A 21,658-nucleotide genomic window follows, 5' to 3' on the forward strand; every position below is an offset into this window, starting at 1 on the left:
AAATTCTTGCTCACCCAGCTGGAGATGGTTCATTTAAAGAGGAAGCACCACAGGGCAAATCTGTTTTACTTGGTGTGGATTCTGATGCGTATGTAGCACAGAGCTTGACTTGCTCAATAAATGCTGTTGGAAATATATTCCTATGTATGTATTAAGAGCTGTGGGGCCAGCGTGATGGAACGGGCTATATGCTGTTTGTCAATCTGCTCCCTAGCTCTGAATTCCTTCTGAAAGCTTGGGCAGAGAGGATGATACAGTCAGACAAAGGAGCAGATTCGCCGGACAAAAAGGATGAGAAGGACAAGGCACTTTCTGCGGCAGCCAATCCAGAGAATGGTATGTGGTGCCAGATTCCTTTTCCAGGCCGGAAAGGCAGTATAATAGCACTCTAAATATGTGATCAAATTTAGGGGTAGAAACTCTGTTAGATTTACTGTGATTTCTATAAGGAACTTGTCATATACTTTGAACTGTGCTATTGCATCTATTAGTGATAAGTCTAGATTTGCAAATACTAACTACTGTATATAAAAATAGATAAAAACCAAATTTATTCTGTATAGCACATGGAATAATATTCAATATATTGTAATAACCCTTAATGAAAATGAATATATGTGTATATATATATATATATATATATATATGTGTGTGTGTGTGTGTGTGTGTGTGTGTGTGTGTGTGTGTGACTGGGACATTATGCTGTACACCAGAAGTTGACACATTGTAACTGACTATACTTAAAAAAATTTTTTTTAAGTCTAAGCAATTTTCAAGGCAGGAAAGAAAGAAATGGACACAGCGGATTCAGAAACTTTTTTCCCCTACCCTATAATGTTTTACTTCAACTTAAAGCTTCACAACTTGTTCACATTCAAAATATCACTGCAACTAATAGAATTTCTATGAAAATACTTGTAAAAACAATCCAGCATTCACTAAAATCTGTTAAGTCCCTTTAGTCAGTGGAATCCTGAGATTTGTATTAAAAACCTATTAGAGATAAACAAATTTCTACTGTATAGCACAGGCAACTATATTCAATATCTTGTGGTTAACCTATAATGAAAACGAATATGAGAAGGAATATATGTATGTATATGTATGACTGAAACATTACACTGTGCACCAGAAATTGACACAGCATTGTAAACTAACTAAACTTCAATAAAAAGAATGCAAATTTAAAATTTTTAAATAAATTTTAAAATAAATTTTAAAAAACCTGTTAGGAGAGCTCTATAAGAATTTTCAGAAAGGGTAAAGACAAATGTTTGAATTAGAGGAGGAGACTCGGAAAACAGCTAGATAATTTTGGCATAAACCAGAAGCTGGTAAGATTGGGGAAGGGAAAACACTACTGCTCCCATAAAATCTTACATCTGTATGCTATGGTCTATTACTTCATCTAATATTAGCATCAAGCGTGTGGGAAAGCTAGAATATTCTCATTTTGCCACAAGGGAACCAGGTTCCAGAGAATTGGGTGGCTTTCTGAGGTTCACACAATAAGTGAGAGAACGGGGCTGGAAGGCAGAGTTTGGGGCCTCAAATTCAGTGTCCCCTCCTCTCCTCGTGAGCCCCTGGAACGTCCCAGCTGTTCAAATTGTCTTCATATTTATACCTGCCTTTCTCTCCACCCCACTTGCCACCCCATCCCTGCCCTCTCCCATCTCTAGGTATCTCCCAAATCCTGAGGCTTGTGCTACAGGAGCTGAATCTGTTCTACAGCCGAGATGTGAACGGAGTGTGTCTCCTGTACGACCTCCTCCACTCCCCATGGCTGCGGGCCCTGCTCAAGGTGAGCGATCTGTCTCACAGAAGCCCTTAGCCTTGGGAACAGAACCTACTCATCCGACAGGGTCACTTGTCTGTTGGCAGGAAATTTCAACTTAGAAAAAGTTCCCAGGAGGCAATCCTCAGATAAGAGCTACAAACCCCCTTAGCTTGGAAAGGGATTTACTTGAATGGAAAATAATAAGGCAGTGCCTCTCTCTGCTGCCCCCAACTCCTCTTCTTCCAGAGGCCCCTGGATCACAAAGCAGCTGCCACAAATGACTATCGGCAGTGTCTTTACAGCTGTCTACAACCCTCTGTCCTTGAGGACAACTCAGGACAAATAAAAATGCTTTTAAAAGTTATTCCTCTTGGTTTTTACAAATTACAAAATGAGATATCTACTGTTCTGTTTAGGTATTTCAAGTTTTCTTACTCTGAAGATTTCTTCTTTTTTTAAAAATTTGGCTAAAACTTCATATACAGATACAATAGCATCTGACTATAATTTTGTTCTTCTGAACAAATGTTATTATCAAGAAAGATACTTTTGAAGTTATTTTGGGGGGATATGTTTCCTTCAGTTAAGTGTGAAATGTGGACAGCCTTATAATGCATGTTAATATTTATATTTATATTTATATTTTTTAAAATAAGAGAACAGGGTCAACATATTTAGCATAAGCAAAGATGTACTCCTCACAGCACTGGTTTTAAAACACCTAATTTCTTTATCCATTCATCCTTCCATTGCTGGACACAGAGTTTTTTCCCCATGTCTTGGCTTTTGTAAACATGGGGTGCAGATATCTTTCTGAGACAGTGATTTCATTTCACTCTCACTATATACTCAGAAGTGGGATGGCCAATGAGATATTATTCAGCCGTAAAAGAGAAGGAAATCCTCCCTTTCGCAACAGCTTGGATGGACCTCAGGGCATTATGCTAAATGAAATAAGCCAGAGAAAGACAAATACTGTGTGATCTCATTGCATGTGGAATCTGAAAATGTGGAGCTCATAGAAGCAGAGAGTAGAGTAGCGGTTGCCAAGGGCTGGAGCTGGGGATGAAGGGAGGATTTTGGTCAAAAGGTACAAACTTCCAGTTATAAGATGAAAAAGTTCTGGGATCTAACATACAGCATGGTGACTATATTTAACAATATTGTTTTATATGCTAAGAGAGTAGATCTTAAATGTTATCATGACACACACACAAAATAGTAATTATGTGAATTGGTAGACGTATTAACTAAACTTATTGTTCTTATCATTTTGCAACATACACGTGTATCAAATCAACATATTGTACACCTTAGATTTACGCAGTGTTCTATGTCAATTATATCTCAATAAACCTGAGGGGGAAATGACCTGATTTCTACCAGGCACTTTCTCCTCCTGGGATTGGCTAAAACAGGAGTTTTAATGTCACTCAAGACGTTGCCCTTGCTACCATGGGTAGGCAGCTTGTGCTTTGTGCTCCCTGAATCCATCCATCAGCCTTAATCCTGTCCAGGTAAACTTGAGCGTGGGCACTGAGGTAGAGCAAGGAAGCACCAGATCTGGGTCAGAAAGATGGGGCTGAGCTGGCCTCCTGGGCCTCATTTGTCCATCTGTAAGAGAAACTGGATTCCTAAAATAGGATGAAGGGCTGCACTGCAGAGGCTCAACCCTGGATCCTGGTACGGAAGACAATTCCTAAGGGTCACCAGAGACAAAGTTGGAATTTTTATAATTGGAGAATTAAGGGAGGAAAGGAAACAAACACAAGATGAGCATAGAGCATTAAGCAGGTACTGTGTGTCCAACCTCTCATTCAGTTCCCCGGGGAACCCTGATCCCATAGCTCCTGCCCTGTGCCGCTGCCCAGCCTGGAAGTTCCCAGAGGTCTCTGGCCCCAGATCTCTATTGGTCTCAAGCTTAGATACCCCACTCTAATTTAGTTTAACAAGAGCAAGAGTTTGAGTTTCTTTTTATCAGTGATATTGGTTGGGGAAGATCAATTTCTGGCGGCAGCCAGTAATTAAGCCTCTGAAGCATTAGAGCCACCAACCTTGAGCTCATTTCTCTTGGACACCTAGAGACACCCCATGAAAGGCCCAGCACATGCTACTCAGCTGCTTGTGCCATTGCGTGGGCTGCTTCTCCCCTCGGCGACCTTCCCTTGGTGTGGCGTTCATTCTCTCCTCGTTGCCCTCTGCAGGTTTATGACTCCCTCCAGGAATTCAAAGAAAAGAAGCTCGTTCCTGCTGCACCCCACGCACAGGCGTTGTCCTCGGAGGTGAGGTGATTTTTCATCCAGAGAATAGGAGAGCTTTAATGTGATGTCTTTTCACTCACAGTGCTAGTTTAAAGGCTCCAACAGAAAAGTCTAATTGGTGATTGTGCATCGAGTAAGTGTTTCTAACTGAGCTTTAATAGAAGAGAATTGGCATGCTGTCTCCCCAAATTAAAGTGAAACAAAACAAAACATATTTTTAGCATGTGTCCATTTCTCTTTCTCCCTAAACCGTGGACCCTATGGAAATGGTAATGTTGTTCTGTTAATGATCTTCAAATTTACTTCTCGAGGCTGGGCTCCTGCCCTGAACTGCAGACTCTTTCCTCCAACTGCCTGCTTCCCGTCTTACTCAGGTGTCCTCAAACTTAACATGTCCCAAACTGAGATCCTAATCGTCCCCACCCCCAAAGCCACTCATGTCCCAGCCTTTTCTATCTCAGTAAGGACATCTTTTTTCTTGGAGTACTGAAGCCAGAATCTTTGGGGTCACCTTTGATTTTCTCTTTCTCTCATACTCACACCCAATCCTGTCAGCTCTAGTTTCAAAATCTGTCGAGAATCTCACCACCTCTGCTGTGCCAAATTATATAAGCCATCGTCGTCTCACACGGATAATTGTGATTTAGCCTCCTCCCCGGACTCCTGCTTCTGCTCTTGCTCCCCTGTGGCGTATCCTGTATCCTAACACAGTAGCCAAAAAGATGCTCTTTGAAGATGAGTCACATCAAAGTTCTCACACAGCCAAACAATGTAGCCCCTGTTCCCCTTTGACATGACCCTCACCAGTCTCTCCCTTGTTCCCTCTGCTCCAGCCAGATGAACTACTTGTGGTTGTTTGAATCAGATGTGCTCCTGCCACAGGCCCTTTGCACTTGCTACTCACTAAGTCAGAAATGCTCTTGCCCATCTATTCATGCTATTTGCTTCCGCATCTCCTTCTGGTCTCCACCCAAATGTCACCTTCTTACTGAGGCTTTCCCTGGTCACTTCATCTAAAATTGCAGTCCCCCCCCCCCCAGCATTCCCTGTCCACCTTCCCTGTTTTACTTTTCTTCTTAACTCTTTTCACCATCAAATAAAACTATTTCTTTTCCTTATATATTTTATTTATTGTCTGTGTTTCTTCATGACACTATAAACTCTGTGAGAATGGAGATTTTTGTCTGCCTTTTCACTGCTGTATTTACATCACTCTAAACAGTGTCTAGCACATCATAGATGGTCAATCTGTAGTTGCTGAGTGGTTGAATAAATGCAATCCATTTTGTCTTTGTTTATTGCCTAAACTGTAATAAAAGAAATAGGAAAAAAAAAGGAAAAAAGAAAAAACTTTTAACCTCAACTCCAGTAACTAATAACTTGGATTATTTTCAGTTTTTCACAGGGAAACACACACTTGAATTTTATTCAGTTGCAACCCTAGTGGGTTGAGGAGAACTTGGTGAACTGCTTGTTTTCATTTCCCTGTGTGTAATGGTGCTTGACTGCTGAAGATTCATGGAGCTGGAGAAAGCCTTGGAAGGTCTACGCCCTGTCAGGAAGCAGGTCTACACTGAAACTACAGCAAAGAGATCGGAGTTTATGCTGTTTAGCACTTTTTTTTGTTGAAACAAACATTAAAATTGCGACTCAAATCATAAGCCCTAAAATATAAATTACTGTTCCCATTTTCCAGTAGAAGAATAGAGCATCTCATAGAATTAAACTCCCTGAGTTCTCCAGGCAATTGAGCCTGTCCTTGGAGAACTCAGATACCTTAACCTGCCCGTAGAGCATTCATATTAGCAAACAGCCGTTTTAGAGCCACTAGAGGGCTTTTGCCTTAGTATATAAGATATTACAAAATTATGTTAATTCCTCTTCCAAGCCTGGGATGTGCCAGGACTGGGGCACTGTGGTTTAGATATACCTCAAATCTTGGATTCTACCAGCTGTCATAAATATTAATGAATAAGGAAAGATTCTAAGCCCTGACTTTACAGATGAAAAAGAAGTCTTCAGTAACAGCTTTTCTTAGGTCAATACCATGCTCACCAGTATATCTGTTATCCAACCTAGGTGATGGTAACTGGGTGATGAAGATTTTTTTAAAAATTCACAATGTATGTTTTTCCATCAACCAGGTAGTGAAGATATTACGTGAAACCCCCAAGTGTCCTGAGATCCAAGAGCTGAGACAGATCCTCCAGTCTCCACACTTTAAGGCAAGTGCTTGCTAAAATGGACATATCTGGCACATAGACAAAGTTGGAAAGAAGTAAATGTGCTAGAAAATGTGCTCTCTGAATAGATGTTCTATTACTGTATGTGGGTGACCAACAGAGTGTACCTAAAGATGTGGGACTCAGATGTGACTGGCTTAATGTTGTCACGGAGCCAAGCCTGACGTATATATGAGGAGGCACCCAGAACTTCTCATGGTGTCTTGTCCGTCCCACCCGCCCCCCCCCCACCACCACAAAGCTAAGCTATTGTTCCTCTAAAATCCAATATCAGGGGTGGGCCATCAGGGTAGTATATGTCCCTTCCAACTGTGGAATATTTTAAGTTTTGGAAAAAGTGTGTGAAGGTATTTGGAAAATACACTATAATGATGACTAGCTCTGTGAGGGGGTCTATGAAGAATATCTGACTGCAGAACAGAAACCTATCTCTCAGTATTTATTGATTTGAGATCAGTTTATCAACACGTTAGAACTTTAAGAGAATGTCTGTATTGGGAGCAATGGAATTTATGAGTCAAAAGTTTTAGTCCACAAGATAAACCTAGAGAACTTACTCTGAGTGCCAATGAAGCTCTGTCCACGAATCTCAGACAGAGCTGTAGAATGACTACTCCCCCACTCCATGAAATGATGTGTAACCTAGCGGTCTGCTGGAAGGCACTATCATGTCCTAATGCAGGGAACTACTGTTCCTCATTCTGTTTCACATGAGTCCATGGGTGTCACTGACAAATCAAACCAACAAGATGTTTTGATCCCTCATTCCACCTTAATTAGGAAAACTATTACAAAAGTTGTTTTGTGGTTCGAGTTCATAGGAGCACCATGGATCACATGGGTTTCCAGGGAATGAGAACGTGACAGTATACATTTTATCAGAAATGAAAGAATATATTATGTGTTGCTTAACCTCTCTGTCCCTTCTTTCCTTACCTGTAAACTGGGGACAATACACATACTCGCCTCAGGGTTATTGTGAAGACTGAGTTAATCCACATAAAATGCTGAGAAGTATGCCTGGCACGCATGTGTTGGTGGTTGTTGTGTGTCTTGCACAGACTGAGTCACCATCTCCTAGATGGGTGTGTGCTGTGTGTGACGTTAATTCACCTTTTCCTTCTCTGTCCCCAGGCCTTGCTCAGCGCCCACGACACTGTGGCCCAGAAAGACTTTGAACCCCTCCTCCCCCCACTGCCAGACAACATCCCTGAGAGCGAGGAGGCAATGAGGATTGTTTGTTTGGTGAAAAACCAACAGCCCCTGGTAAGGAAATCATTTTGTCTTTTCATTTAGAATTATACCAGGGCTAATTATGAACTCCAGGGTTACTTGGGCAATATTCTTGTCCATGGGCACAGATACAGTTTGAGACACTCAGAAAATGTGAGAGGAAACCCATGGTAATAATGACTAAATTGTATCTTAATGAATTTTGCCTGTGGTTTCAAACACATCACATGTTGTAATGTTTGCACTAGGAAAGATTTCTGCTTAGTGTTTTTCTTTTTGAAAGAGCTGTGAGAAAGAAGACTTTTTATTTTATTTCATTATTTGGCTCTCTGACACGCACACATATTTCACTCAGTTCTAAGGCATTGGCCTAAGTCTTTTCCTTTATTGGAGGGAAGCTGAGGAAGGCAGTAATTTAATTTTCTAAGAATAGTCCCTCTGATTAGGTTGTAATTGTGGGAGTTTTCTCTGTCTTTGGAAGCATCTAAATATTCTTTGATGTTTATTTGGCTGGGTAGAGACTTTGGCGGGCGAAGGTGGAATGGCCTGTCATTTTTGACGGTGGCGTGGTATGGCGCTGGTTGGTATGAATACCCTCATCTGAAAGAGCAGGGTGACACTGAGGGAAGCCCCAGAAAAGTGGTCATGTTAGGTACAAAGGGGTTCCACTGTGCTCTCTCCCCAGGGAGCTACCATCAAACGCCACGAGATGACAGGGGACATCCTGGTGGCCAGAGTCATCCACGGCGGGCTGGCCGAGAGGAGTGGTGAGCTGGAGTAGCAGGGTGCGAGCGTGACCAGGAAAGTAGGAAACCCTTGCCTGTTTAATCTTCCCAGGGAAACCCCTTTCCTAACTATGGTCGAGGCTTTAATGAGTTCTATTGCTCGTTCACTAAGAAGAAAGAAAGAAACATCCCAGAGAAGCCCCATTTTACCTTCTGCATTGAGACCCTCTGTTCTAGGCACCATATCACTGTTCTTTCACTTTACATTCCTATGGCAACCTAACAAGCTAAGTATTATGCCATTTTATGGATGAGGAAGCTGAGGCTCAAAGAGATTGAATGACTCATCTGCTCAAGGTTACACAATTTGAGTCAGAATTCAAGTCCAGGTCTGCCTCACTCTATACTCTCAATTTTCACTCTTCACTTGTCCTTCTGCTTTCAAACAGGCATAGCTCTTCCCGTCTTCAAATGCCTTTTGCACTTGCCTTTTCTACCAGGAAATCGAATTCCCTTCCTTTCACCGCTGTGCTTCTGAAATGACTTGTTCTGTGCCTGCTGTCCCGTGTCCTCACTGCTCACCGCCCCAGAAACCTGCTGCAGGATTTGTAGCCGAACATTCTTAAAAAAACCACCCAGGGACGTCCTAGTCCCTAAGTCCACTGGCCCTTCCTTCAGCCTCGGTTTTATTTTTGCTTCTCTAGCACATTTGATGTTGCTGACAGTACCTTTCTTGAAATTTTCATCATTCTTGGTTTTTGTTCCCTGATATTGGCCTGCTTCTTCTCCCCACTGTCTTACCTCATATTTCTCAGCCTTAACCCCCAAGTGTCTCCACATTTTCTCTTTTGAAGAATACCCTCCCCTACCCCATTTGCATTTCATTCACCATTTTACTCACAACTCTGACATCTTTATTTTTAGTATTGTCTTCTTACCGGTGTTCCAGTTCCCTTTCACAACATCAGACTAGCAAAAATAAAAGTATCACCATCAGCTAATACCCAGAGTCGGTGAAGAGGTGGAAAATGCAGTTCGTATGCACTTTGCTGATGCTGTAAATTGGAATAACCAATGTGCTTTATTATTATTATTTTACAAAAAGATTTAAAATGTCAATGCTTGGGTTAGTGAACTTGTTAAGTAGCTTTGGGGTAGCTACCCCCATTTTTTGTGAATTCCTTTGTACCCTTCTTTGTTTTGTGTTCCTGTTTGCCTAGGGCTGTTGTATGCTGGAGACAAACTGGTGGAAGTGAATGGAGTTTCGGTTGAAGGACTGGACCCTGAGCAAGTGATCCATATTTTGGTAAGAGTCTCCTCCTGGCCTTCTTCACGCACATTCATCTGTTTCTGTGCAGTGAGACTGCGGAGGAGGTTCTGAACTTGAGCAAAAAATCCTTGCTCCCCTAACATTTGAATATGGTTTCCTTGAGGAAGCTCTGTGGTAGAAGAGAAGTCACCAGAGGGCAGCATACAGGGAGGGGGACATCCTTGCTGGTTGGTCCTCCATTGTCCTCGTGGTTGGAATGGGGATTTATGACCCCATTATATGAGCCTTTGGTCTCTTTTTGGTCGCCATTCCCATCCTTCAAACCATTGCCTGAGTCACAGTCCAGCTGTCATCAGTCATAGCAGCACTCCCCCCAATACACCCCCATGTGGGGCCCAGGGTCGTTTACTATATGCCACATAGACCAGACTGGGCTCTTGCGGGGAGTGCTAGATTTTCATGGATGTCCCCTGGGGACTGAGATGAGAGGTTGGTATTATTATAAGGAGTATAACAAGCACCTAAATATTTTGCAAACCGCGGGTGCAAGGTTCTGTGTGGCACACAAGATACTGCAGCGGGAGCTTGGGGTCTGTCAACCTCAGACCACGTGCCTCCACCTTAGCCCTTCCGGTGCCAGCTGTGGGGTTGCCCGCGGAGTGAGATCGTGGAATTCCTGAGTGAGACCGAGATCTTTCTTGTTAATGTCTGGATCTCCCATGCCTGTCACGGTGTTGTAACAGAGGATTCTTAACTTCCCCTTCAGGCTAAGAGGCTCTCTGTCTCCTCCATGATTAGCTTGGAAGCTTGTCATTCCCCCCAGAAGACTTGGGAGCCCCTCATCATCTTCCCCATCAGACTGGGCTGCCTGGTGCAGAAACAAGTGTTCAGGAAAGACAGGCTGACTGAGATTCCAGGAGGGGAAGTCAGACCGCGAGCTTCTCTCCTTCCCACAGAGCCTGTGGGAAGAAGGCCTTGCTAAGTGGGGTGTCCTGGGGGCAGCAAGAGGCCAGGCCTTAGTGTGGGTTTAACAGACCGGTGATCCTGGAAGCCCCACAGTGGGGCAGAAGCGGAGCTCAGTTTCATCCTAATGCTGTTTCTGGGCAGTGATATTCAGCTGTTGAACCCTTGTCAAAGCCCCTGCGGGAGATGTCAGCATCTGACCTGCACACAATGAGTTGTAACTCCATCTGCCAAACCCAGCAAACTCTGCAATTTGTCATTCTTCCCCCTGACATTTTCTAGGCCATGTCTCGTGGCACAATCATGTTCAAGGTGGTTCCAGTTTCTGACCCTCCTGTTAACAGCCAGAAGATGGTAAGAACCAGCTGAGCCTTCACACCCACCCTGAGTAAATCCTCCAATAACAATAACAGTGACAAAATACTTTGCATCTTATTACTAGCGTCTATAACGTGTTGAACTTTTTTCAATACCGTGTTGCATGTTTTTCAATACTGATGACAGGAAAGGCAAGTCAGGAAATGAACACAATAAAAGGAGACGGGGTACCAAGAAGTTAAGAAGTAACAACAAGAATGGTGAACTTTGGGAGAGGAGGGTATAGCTCAGTGGTAGAGTGTGTGCTTAGCATGCGTGAGGTCCTTGGCTCACCCCGGTACCTCCATTAAAATCAATCAATCGGTCTTATTACCCACCCACCCCCCAAAAAAGAATAGTGAACGTTTGAGCAAAATCCTCTCAGAGCTAAAAGATTCTATTCCCAGAGTCACTTTTTTTTTTTGTGGCTCTTAGACTCAGAAAGTCTAAGAACTTAAACTTCAGGAAGGAAGTTTATTTTGTTGAGGATGGAGAGGAAGACAGCCCCAGTAGGCAGAGGAACGGGAGAAATGGTGTGAAGTCTCAGCAGCCCATGGGTAAGCATTCTTCTGATGGTGCCATTATGCACCTACTGTCAGATGTACGTCCGTGCCATGACCGAATACTGGCCCCAGGAGGATCCCGCCATCCCCTGCATAGATGCGGGGTTGCCTTTCCAGAAGGGGGACATCCTCCAGATTGTGGACCAGAATGATGCCCTCTGGTGGCAGGCCCGGAAAATCTCGGACCTTGGTACCTGTGCTGGCCTGATCCCTTCTAACCACCTTCTGAAGAGGTAAGAAAATTATCACTGCTGGACTCAGGAAATAAAAACATTCTCTCAGGCTTCTGTTAGTGCAGTTAAGATGAGACAAAGAGAGACAAACAGACAGACGAACTCACACACGGTGGTTTATAAATCCAAATACCAACTTGTTAATGTGCCCTAAGCATCTTACATACCAAAGAGGCCAGACTAGTCATATCAACTAGAATAGAGCTAAAAGAACTTGGGAAACTAAATTAAACTTTAGAAAGTAGTTCTGACTCCCTCTATTCATCTTTCAAGGCTGAGTTAAAGACTTAGTTACTGAATCTCAACCCACCATCCTCACCTTTGTGCTACTGAAGTCCAAGGAAGTAAGGTTAGACAGAAGACAGAAAGGGGCCCAAGGCTCGGCCAGTGATAAGAGATCAGGTAGAGGAACAGGAACTAGCAGAGGAGACTGAGAAGGAATGACCAGTGGGTCAGGATGAAAATCAGGTCGGTGCAGTGTCTCGATCAGCTGTGTCAGCCGCTGCTGAGGGACTGACAACTGACTGTTGGATTTAGCACTGGAGGCCACTGGTGATCTGGATAAAAGCAATTTCAGTGGAGGGGTGGGGCCAAAATCTTCATAAAACGGGGTTTGAAGAAATTGATGGCACCAAGGAGCATGGAAAGTTCTTTGAGACATTTTGTATAGAGCAGAGCAGAGCAATAGAAAAGCATCTAGAGGGGAAAGTGAAGTGGTGAGAGGACTTCTGTGGTTGGGTGGATACTGCTCACGGGAACAACCCAGTGAGAGGGAAACTTTATGGTACAAGAGAAAAGATGACTGAGTTGCTGCTGTGGACGTACCTGAGCAGGCGGAAGCAGATGTGGTGGCATCTGCAAGCAGAGGGGTTGGCCTTCTATAGGGTCACGAACAGTTCATCCACAGCAATAGTAACAGTAGGGAACCCGGAGTGTGGCACAGTGGAGGGAGGGGACACGGTGGGGCTTGTGGCCATTCTCTTCCATTCGCTCGTATTTTCTTGGTGAAATAAGCAGTGGCCTAAGCTGAGAGTAAGGGTGGGTAAGGAGGAACTGGGAAGGAGAGAGGAGAAACCTTCAAAACTTTCTATGAGAACAGGAGAGCAAATTGATTAAATACAGTGGCATCAGCATTAAGGGCCCACACAAGGTTAAAGGCCATAAATTTGAAGTGATTCTTGTCAGCTTCCTGGGTGGGTAGGTCTAGATTAGACAGAGAGTTAGATTTAACAGTAAATCAAGAGAGGGCCGAAGGAGTGGTTTTAGTGAAGGACCATGACACTTAAGCTTGTTAGGGAGGGAGGTGACAGGGGAAGGGTCAGTGGAAACAAGTGTGATCAATGGACTGTAGGTCCCGATGAGGTCAGCAGACTACAGGGGTTGGGAAGATAGGAGGCGTTGGTAGAAGAAAGAGATGCTGGAAATCGAAATTGTGGAGAGACTGTAGTTACTGGAACGGAAAGATCTAGGGTATGACAGTGGGAGGCAGAATGAGGCGGAATGAGGGGGAGGTCACTGAAAAAGAGGAGATAAAGGAACCAAAAGGCCAGGTTTTGGAAGGGGCATTTACGTGCCTAATAAAATCATCACATTGTGACAGAACAATGTTGAGAGCGTGGCGTGAGCAGGAATAACCTGAGAATGCTACCAGCAGAGTGAGGGGAATGGTACTCAAAGCGACAGATTCTAGGGAAAAGGGAGAATGGTCTGGAGATGGTCCTGCGAAGCAGGACACAGACCCCCACCTCCAAGCCCCATGGAGTGAGGGCCTCGTGCAGTGGCACACCGACGCCAGCTCCCAGAGCCCATGTGCACCTCTTCTCACACCCACCGTGGGTGACGGCAGGGTGGCAGCTTGAAATCAGCCACAGTGGGAATATTGACACGAAGGGAATCAACCAAGCTGCATGTCAGGGTCCCCCTCCCCCAGAGCTGGTTCACCACGGGGGTTAGGAGAGGAAGGAGCCACCTATTGAAAGGGGCAGGGGAGCAGCAAACTCAGGGGGACCTGGATTTTAGAGCAGGAAGGTGAAGGGCTCCCTCAAAATAGAGGCAGACGTCTGAGAGATTTTGCTGAAGATTTACTACCAGATCCAGAGGGTGTGTGAAAGGGCTTCAGGGAGGGGCGGGTGGTGGACGGAGCCTTGTAGGGATTAAAGTGCAGAGGATAAGGGATGACCTGAGTTTTGGGGGCTAAGGACACACACAGGGATAAAGGCCTAATGAGATTAGTCCTCCTGGTCTCAGAGCAGAGAGTGGCTCCCATGGGGGTCCTGCGAGAAGCACACAGAAATGACAGGTTTTTGGATTAGCACACAAACAGAGGGCAATTGAAGGAGCAGAAATTCATGTGGCTCTAAAGGGACTGTAGAGAGCATCACAGCCAGGGAGGGAAACCAGAGCATGCGGTGAAAATTCCGAGACCTGCTGGAACAGGCTAACCTGCCGGAGAGGCATGAGCCATGGCTCCTGTGCAAAAGCCCTGTGAGATGCGAACTAGTGGTCATGGGCCAGATTTTCACTCTAAGCCAGCACGGCTCTGAAAAAGATGCTGTGAGGCAGGAAAAATGATAAGAAAGGCTGTGCATTTGGAAATGTATTTGACAATGTGTTTGGAGGTAAAATCTCCTTTTTCACCTGGGTAGAGGCAACAGGATTCTAGGAAATGTTCTGTCCTGGATCTATTTCACCTGGGTTAACCTGGGTTAATTTAGTTTCTCTTCTCACAGTGTATTTCTTTTTGCATAGGAAGCAACGGGAGTTCTGGTGGTCTCAGCCATACCAGCCTCACAACCACCTCCAGTCCACCATATGTAAGTGTGCTGTTGCCTTGGACCCAACGTGTGCGGGGGGGGGGGGGGGGGGTAGGGCGGGACCGGGGGGGGAGCCTGCCCCCTCTCCCCTGGGGCTGGCTTCCTGCCCAGCAGAGGAGCTTTAAAGATCCCCCCCCCCCCAATAACGTCTGGGCAGCCATCTGAAATCCTACCAAAGACATTCATTCCTTTAGATTTAGAAGAGCCTTTTGTTTGTGAAAATGCAAACATTCTTGTGTCAGTAACAACTTCAGTGATCACGCTCCCTGGCTTGAAGTCCCCCAAGATTTCTACAGCTAGTCTATACATACTGGCAAGCAAAGCTGCCTAGTGGCACACTTGTGTGTACCTTTGATGAATAAAGGTGGGCCCGAATTATTATTTAATGAGTGTAGTTTGTCCACCATACAGTGTTTTCAAATGGCAGGGGAAGAATGGTCAGCAAAGAGATCCACAGTGGTGAATGCTTGTGAATGACTCACTGCCTGATTGAAGGGTGCCCATCAGGAACTTGCTGATCAGGGCTTATGTAGGAGTTAGAGGAGGGGAAGAGGCACCGGACGAGGGAGAGGGACACGGCCAGGGGACTGGGAGGGCACTAAGGCAGACATAGTTTGGCCCATGGAAATTCCTCACCCACTTTACTTTGCACTTCTCTAAGTTGAAAATTATTATTAATTCGTTTGAAAAGACATGATGACAACTATAGAGACATCTCTGAAAGAAGACCCTCTTACACTGACACTCCTTTACACTGACAATGTTTTCATACTGCCTTCCAGTTATGGAAACATATTTCACATGGTCAACAGTAACAGCTGTTATCAGGAACATCTGTCATGGTACATAGTAATATTTTGGTTATTTCCCCTGTGCATTGCAAAGTTTGTTTGCCAGACCAAACCGTATGGAAGTACTTCTTTAACTCATTTTCCTATTTCCAAGACACCTGGAACTGCTAACTAAGCTTCCAATCAGTATCTGATAACTAGGAGGACCACTGGTTGACCTTTAATTTGCTTGCATAGCCAACATGCCATTTATATTAGACTTTTTGCAAAGTCCATCCTGAAAAGTGTTTGCAGCCCGTATTATTATCCTCACAAATCTCTAAGTCCAGGAACCCCAGGTTTGGAGCCACTGACTTAAAGGGACACCTCTTACGGGGATGTTTCTGATGGAGCACATCATTTTCTAAACGATTAGGGCATTTGTTTTTAGCTGTTGTAGATGATGCTGCAAATAAATATTATTTTGTATCTTTCGGTTCTGCTTGAATGTTACCATAGGAAAAAAAAATCTCAGAAGTGGGTTACTGACTCCGGAGGTATAGGCAACTTTATTAATCAAGAGTTACTGAAAAATCCCAGGGCTGTTAATTTACAGGTTGTTAAACAGTCATTTACTGAAGATGCACTTGTAGTTTTCATCCCTCTTTCTGTCCCTCCCTTCTCTTTCTCTTTTTCCTCCTTTCCTTCCCTCAAGATTTGAGTTCCTAAAATATAATGAATAAGTAACAGGAGCATTATTTCGGACATGCGTAGAATGCAACTCACATCGCTTATTGGGACAGATGGGGCAAGATTTGCCAAAAGCAAAGAGATCCCATTTCTAACGAGGCTCATAAATGTACTGGTTTCTACAGAATATTCACTTATCATTTTGTTATTAAATCTCTACTGAAGTTTTAGAGAATAATATTGGCACTTTGATTTTCTTACTGTTAATTAATCTAAGAAACTACAGCATAAGCTATCAGGCTTGCTCTCTCTTTTTTCCCCACTGCTATCATTTGTCTGCACCCAGCGATTTCTATGGAAGAAGGTAAGAACAGTATTTGGGGAAAAACTCATCTCCAAAGTCTCCTAAAGATTTCCTGTATTTTTCTCAATGCACTTCACTTCAGTTCAGCTATTTATTAAGTTCTTCCTGTGCCTAGTGGTGTGCTAATCACTAATGCCCTAATTTATAAAAACATGTTGTTCAAAAGAATGCACACACAGTGTAATTGTCCTTAGCACCGAGAGGAATGAAAGAAGAGAACCAGGGTTTACATGCTGCGCCAGAGTCTAACACAGCTAGCACATGATAAGAACTCAATGAAAGTTGTGAAACTGTTCCACTGTTTTGCTTCAATTGCTTTATATGCAATGTCTAAAAATAACCCTATAAAGAAACTGTTATTGTTCCCAGGGTATGGATGAAAAGACTGTTAATGTAAGAACATTGTCAGAAGTTGCAAGCCATGTGGTCTGGACTGACGTGTCTGTCTGTCTGTAGGCCCCTACGCCAGGGGCAAATGGGGCCTCCAGTTATTACCTCCCCCCTTCTCCATGCTCAGATACCCAGATGATTCTGTGGTGTCAAACACACACAAACACTCACACACACACACACACACACACACACACACACACACACAAACACACACACACACACACACAGAGCAAGAAAGCAAGATGCTGTCTGCTTGTGGAGAGGAGAGAAGAGAGAAGAGCAGTCCCCTCAGCCTCCACCCACACCACCCACAACACCCGCATTCATCCCCGACACTGGAGAGGGGAAGGGGAGGACCACGGCAGGCCTTGGGAGACGGCTGGTCTCCGTGGTCTTGCTGGGTAACCAGCCCACTGTCTTAGGCTGCCATTGTAAGATACCACAGACGGGGTGGCTTTCTTTCTCACAGCTCTGGAGCCTCAAAGTCTAAGATCAGGGCTCTGAGAGGGCTGGTTTCTGGTGAGACATTTCTTGCTGGCTCACAGACGGCTGCCTTCTCTCTGTGCTCACAGGGCCTTTCCCCTGTGAATGCAGGCCGGGTGGTGGGGGGATGGTGGGGGAGAGGGAGGAGGGAGAGAGAGAGGGTGAGAGCGATGTGATTTCTTTCCCTCTTCTTACAAGGCTACAAGCTCTTTTGGATTATGTTCCCAACTTTATGCCCTCACTTAACCTCAATTATCTCCTTAAAGGCCCCATCCCCAAACACAGTCATACAGGGGCTAGGACTTCGACATATGTATGCATTTTGTGGGGGATACAAATCAGTTCCCCCAGCTGACAGTGTGGAATTGTTCATTCTAAGAGACCAAAGTCAGTGGCTCTCTTATCTCGCAGAGTTCCATGCTAGAAAAATCGGGGCTGCTTGTGCTGTTCTTAGAGAAGCTCTCCTGGCTTCTGTAAAATAGGAATGACAATTGTAGTTTTTGTCTGCATTTTAAAGCAAAATCCTCCAGTTACATCCTAGAAACTAATGAATTCACTATTGTTATAAATAACTGATCTGGAAAATAATCAATGAATATAGGAATTGAATGACAGTGTTGAAAATCTTAGCTATGTCACTTGTTTATCTGTGCTCCTGCCTCTGTAAAACAGTATTATTTCATAAAAGTTTTCATATTGCATATTTTACTTAAAAACATTAATTAATGATATGGTCTGTAAGGAGGTGGTAATAAACTTATTATATTACTTTAAATATTACAGCTTATTATACAACTGTAATTTGTACGTTTGTATGAGACTTATTTATTAAACTACTGTTTATTGATTGCCTGGGAATTGCAGGGTACTGAGCTAGGCACAAGATGTACAATGCTGAAAGGAAAAAAAATTTTTTTTCTAGAACGTATTTTCAAATCAACTATTTTGATATTAAAAGGAAAATTTGATTCAGTTTAATCAATAATTTATCATGTACCTACTACGTGGAAGACACTGTGCTAAGCTCTATAAAACATGTAAAAAACAGTTAAGACAGTTTCCACTTTCAAGGAGCTGTCCAGGAGGGTGAATAAGGCAAACACCCAAATGACTATATTACAAGGCAGAGTAGATGTGCAGTAGCAGAGAATTCAAGGTGGTAGGAAGAAAATGCTGTGCAGTCCATGGCAGGGATATGCATTTTGATCAGCGTTGGAGATGGACTTTGAAGGATTGCAGGCAAAGGGAACAGCATACGCAAAGGCACAGAGGAAGAACCAATGGTGTCTGCTTGAACCAGTGTGTAAGAAATATGAAAGAGAGATGAGCTTTCAAAGCTGAGTTTGGGTCACACTGTAATGAGTTTTGAGTATTAGGATGAATGGTTTTAAAAGTGATATTCTTTTATTCTCTTATATACACCCAAGCTAAAGGTAAAAATAATTATTGAGGACTTACCACATGCCTGAGCTTTTCCCGCATTATCTCAATCCTATCCTATATGGTAGGTATTATTACTACCCCCATTTATAGATAGAAAACTGAGGCTTAGAGGTAAACTAATTTGTCCAGCATTCAAAAGCCTATGCTTTAAAATTTTTAACCATTTTTTGTCCTGTAGCCTCCCCTATCATACGTTTTCATTTAGTTCAGTAGAGTCCTTTTCATCTCTCCAAGGAAGCAATAGTTGTAAAGAGTAACACAATTATAGAGTGGTCTCGATTTTATTGACATAAGTGTATGCACATGGAATTTTGTTTGTGATACTAACACATTTTAAGTCCAGTCTTTCCTTTTCTATGCTCTTTTATAGGAGATGACATGAAGATTGACGAGAAATGTGTGGAAGCAGGTAGCACTTCCTCTTGATAGATTTACTGCCAGGAGAAATACGAAGCAGCTCATCTATAGATTTTCTGAAGCAGAGTCAGGTAGAGGGGCCATAGTCCCCTTTTTCTGGAAGAAATGTGTAAAATAAATCCTCCCACCGCAGCCTTTATCTGTGGTTCTGACTCTTGGAAGGGAAGCACAGCTCTAGGAATATCTCCCAACTCCAGGCCAACATTTTTGACAGTGTTCTAGAAAGCAGTGTTTTGAAAATGATCACAGGAACACATAGTAACGTTAGGTGTTAACGTTTAGTAACATTCAGGAGGAACATCTGGAGACCACCAGTGCTCTTTGTGAAATACTATAAAATATTGAGATACCACATTTTTAAAAATCAAAATGTCTATTTTGTTATTGCCTGGTATCATCTTCTGGTAGATTTTTGTATAGAGAAGTAATCATGGGTTCCAAATTTTTGAGAAATACATAAAAACGTTTCACATTTCTATTCTTAAGCCTTTTTGTAAATTGGGAAAAGATTTTTCAAATTTAGTGGCACAGCCAAGATTGGCCCAAGAATCACTAGGGTTTTGTTGGGAGACTAGCTGGAGAGTCTCTAGTCTGATGGAAGAGTTTATCTTGGCGTTATAGGTTAATCTAGTTTTTAGAAATTAAAGAATGATATGAAATTTTAAATTCTTGGTATTTCAAACATTTACATGTATTTCCCAGAAAAACTACAGAAAAATACTGATACTTATTTATTTCTTTACCAAGTACACATCCTGGTTTTATTTTTTTCAATTTGCAGTAATATTCATTTCCTTTCCATAATTTTAATTAAAATTTGCTTTTAGGTAACACATTCACATGTTTAAAATTCAAAAACTTCAAAAGTATATTCAGTAAAATTCCATCTCTCTTCCTGTTCCCCTACTCAGTTTCTTTCTTGAGGCAATAAATATGCTCAGTTTCTTGGGCATCCTTCCAGATGTATTCTGTGCAATGATGTAAATTTTTTTCCTCCCCTCTGACACCCTCATTCTCACATCTTTTTAAAACACACAGGCATGTACTCTTTGATGGTATGCTACTTACACTGTTCTATTCCTGTCTCTTTTACTTAATATTATGTATCTTGGAGATGATCCCATTATAGTGCATAAAGAGCTTCCTCATATATTTTTTTAAAATAGCTTATTAGTTAAATAAGTTATTGTGCTTTTATACAATCACTTATTAGTAGACATTTGAGTTATGTCCATTTTTCTATTATAAACAGTGCTACAATGAATAGCTTTATAAATACATTGTTACACACGTGAGTAAACTTTAGCTGCATCATTGCCTGATCCAGGGATGTATGCCATGGTAATATTGCTATATATTTCAAATTGCTCTCCATATAAATTCTAGGTTCTTTATGCTTAATGTATCTTTAAAACCCTAACAAGACTTGTTTTAACTTATGAGGAAGTTGGTTTATCTCAGGTCTTTCTGTCACCTAAACAAGCCTACCCAAGTGAGACATTCATATACTCACTCTCCTTGTCACACTCCCCTTGCTTTTGGACCCCCACATCTTCAGGCAAGCCTCCAGCAGCAAAGCTGTACAATATCCAACAACCTACTGGAGTTTACCATGACATTCCACCTTTCCCTTCCCACTGAGCCTCTGTTTAATTTTATTTTTCTTATTCTCTTCTATTACTTTATTTGTTTATTTTCAGCTCTTACTCGATCCCTCTTGTCATCACAGCCCAATTGCTTAGGACCCATATCTCATTTAAGGCTTTATGTGCCATAGAGACACCTCTGAGTTGGCCTTGATTTAGGAAAAACATTTTAAAGGTGGTGTGTGTGCAGAATCACAGGATCAGGGAATCAGACTGCTGAAATATAGACTCAGTATGGATAGTAATGCAATGACACTTTTGGTTTTTTGCCTCCATGGAAAACCTTAGATGAAGAAACATTTGAATCTGGTAAGTAAAAAATAAGTATTTGGTACTGATTTTTAAATCTATATTCCAAATTTTGTATAATTTAAACACTTTTTAGGGATATGATACAATAGACATATATACGCCTACTTCAACTAGGCCAGTTTCCTGTATATACAAATAAATCTGGCCTGTTATTACTTATCAGAATACTTTTTATTCCAGTGCCCACTTGTTACTTTGCTCTTCTATTTTTCTATACTTCATAGAAGGAATATTTTATGATCTTCCTACTTCCTTTAAATCTATGCGTCTTCAGTATAACTGGTATAAGTATTTAATAGTTTCTTCTGACTTCTAAAGAAGTCATGCCCAAAGCTTTATATTTTGAAATATATACTTTTTGAAATAAATACTTTTAAAACATAAATTACTTCCTTTTAATTTTTCCTTTATGTTACATTTAGAGCATTGCATTGGTTTTTAAAGTATGTTTGTTAGATTATATCTATGACTTTCATTTTGTCAGAGTAGAGATCATTTCAGATATTACTTACAAAAAAGATGGCATTGAGACAGATGGAGCTGGGAACTACTCAGCTAAGTTATTTACTTACTGTGTATGTTGTTTCTAAATTTCCTGTTTCCAATTAGATAGTTGGCCTGTTAGGGGTAACTGAATGGTCTGCATTTAACTCAGTGTTTGGATTTGGTTTCGTTTCAATTCCTCTGGATTATAGTCATTCT

At 42.4% G+C, this 21,658-nt stretch overlaps 1 protein-coding gene across 1 annotated transcript in view; it reads left to right on the forward strand.

The window, feature by feature from the left end:
* Positions 1-248: 248 nt before the first annotated feature.
* The window catches only part of MPP4 (MAGUK p55 scaffold protein 4), a 34,224-nt gene continuing 12,814 nt past the window's right edge, over positions 249-21,658 (forward strand). The window contains exons 1-13 of the mRNA XM_010991728.3: positions 249-336; positions 1,680-1,801; positions 3,982-4,059; positions 6,183-6,263; positions 7,416-7,547; positions 8,200-8,281; positions 9,460-9,545; positions 10,755-10,826; positions 11,429-11,625; positions 14,374-14,438; positions 16,245-16,262; positions 18,952-18,990; positions 20,933-20,953. Coding sequence (XP_010990030.3) covers positions 249-336; positions 1,680-1,801; positions 3,982-4,059; positions 6,183-6,263; positions 7,416-7,547; positions 8,200-8,281; positions 9,460-9,545; positions 10,755-10,826; positions 11,429-11,625; positions 14,374-14,438; positions 16,245-16,262; positions 18,952-18,990; positions 20,933-20,953 — 1,081 coding nt within the window. The remainder of the gene's footprint in view (positions 337-1,679; positions 1,802-3,981; positions 4,060-6,182; positions 6,264-7,415; positions 7,548-8,199; positions 8,282-9,459; positions 9,546-10,754; positions 10,827-11,428; positions 11,626-14,373; positions 14,439-16,244; positions 16,263-18,951; positions 18,991-20,932; positions 20,954-21,658) is intronic.

Source organism: Camelus dromedarius, chromosome 4 (genome assembly GCF_036321535.1).
Source record: "Camelus dromedarius isolate mCamDro1 chromosome 4, mCamDro1.pat, whole genome shotgun sequence".
NCBI lineage: Eukaryota > Metazoa > Chordata > Mammalia > Artiodactyla > Camelidae > Camelus > Camelus dromedarius.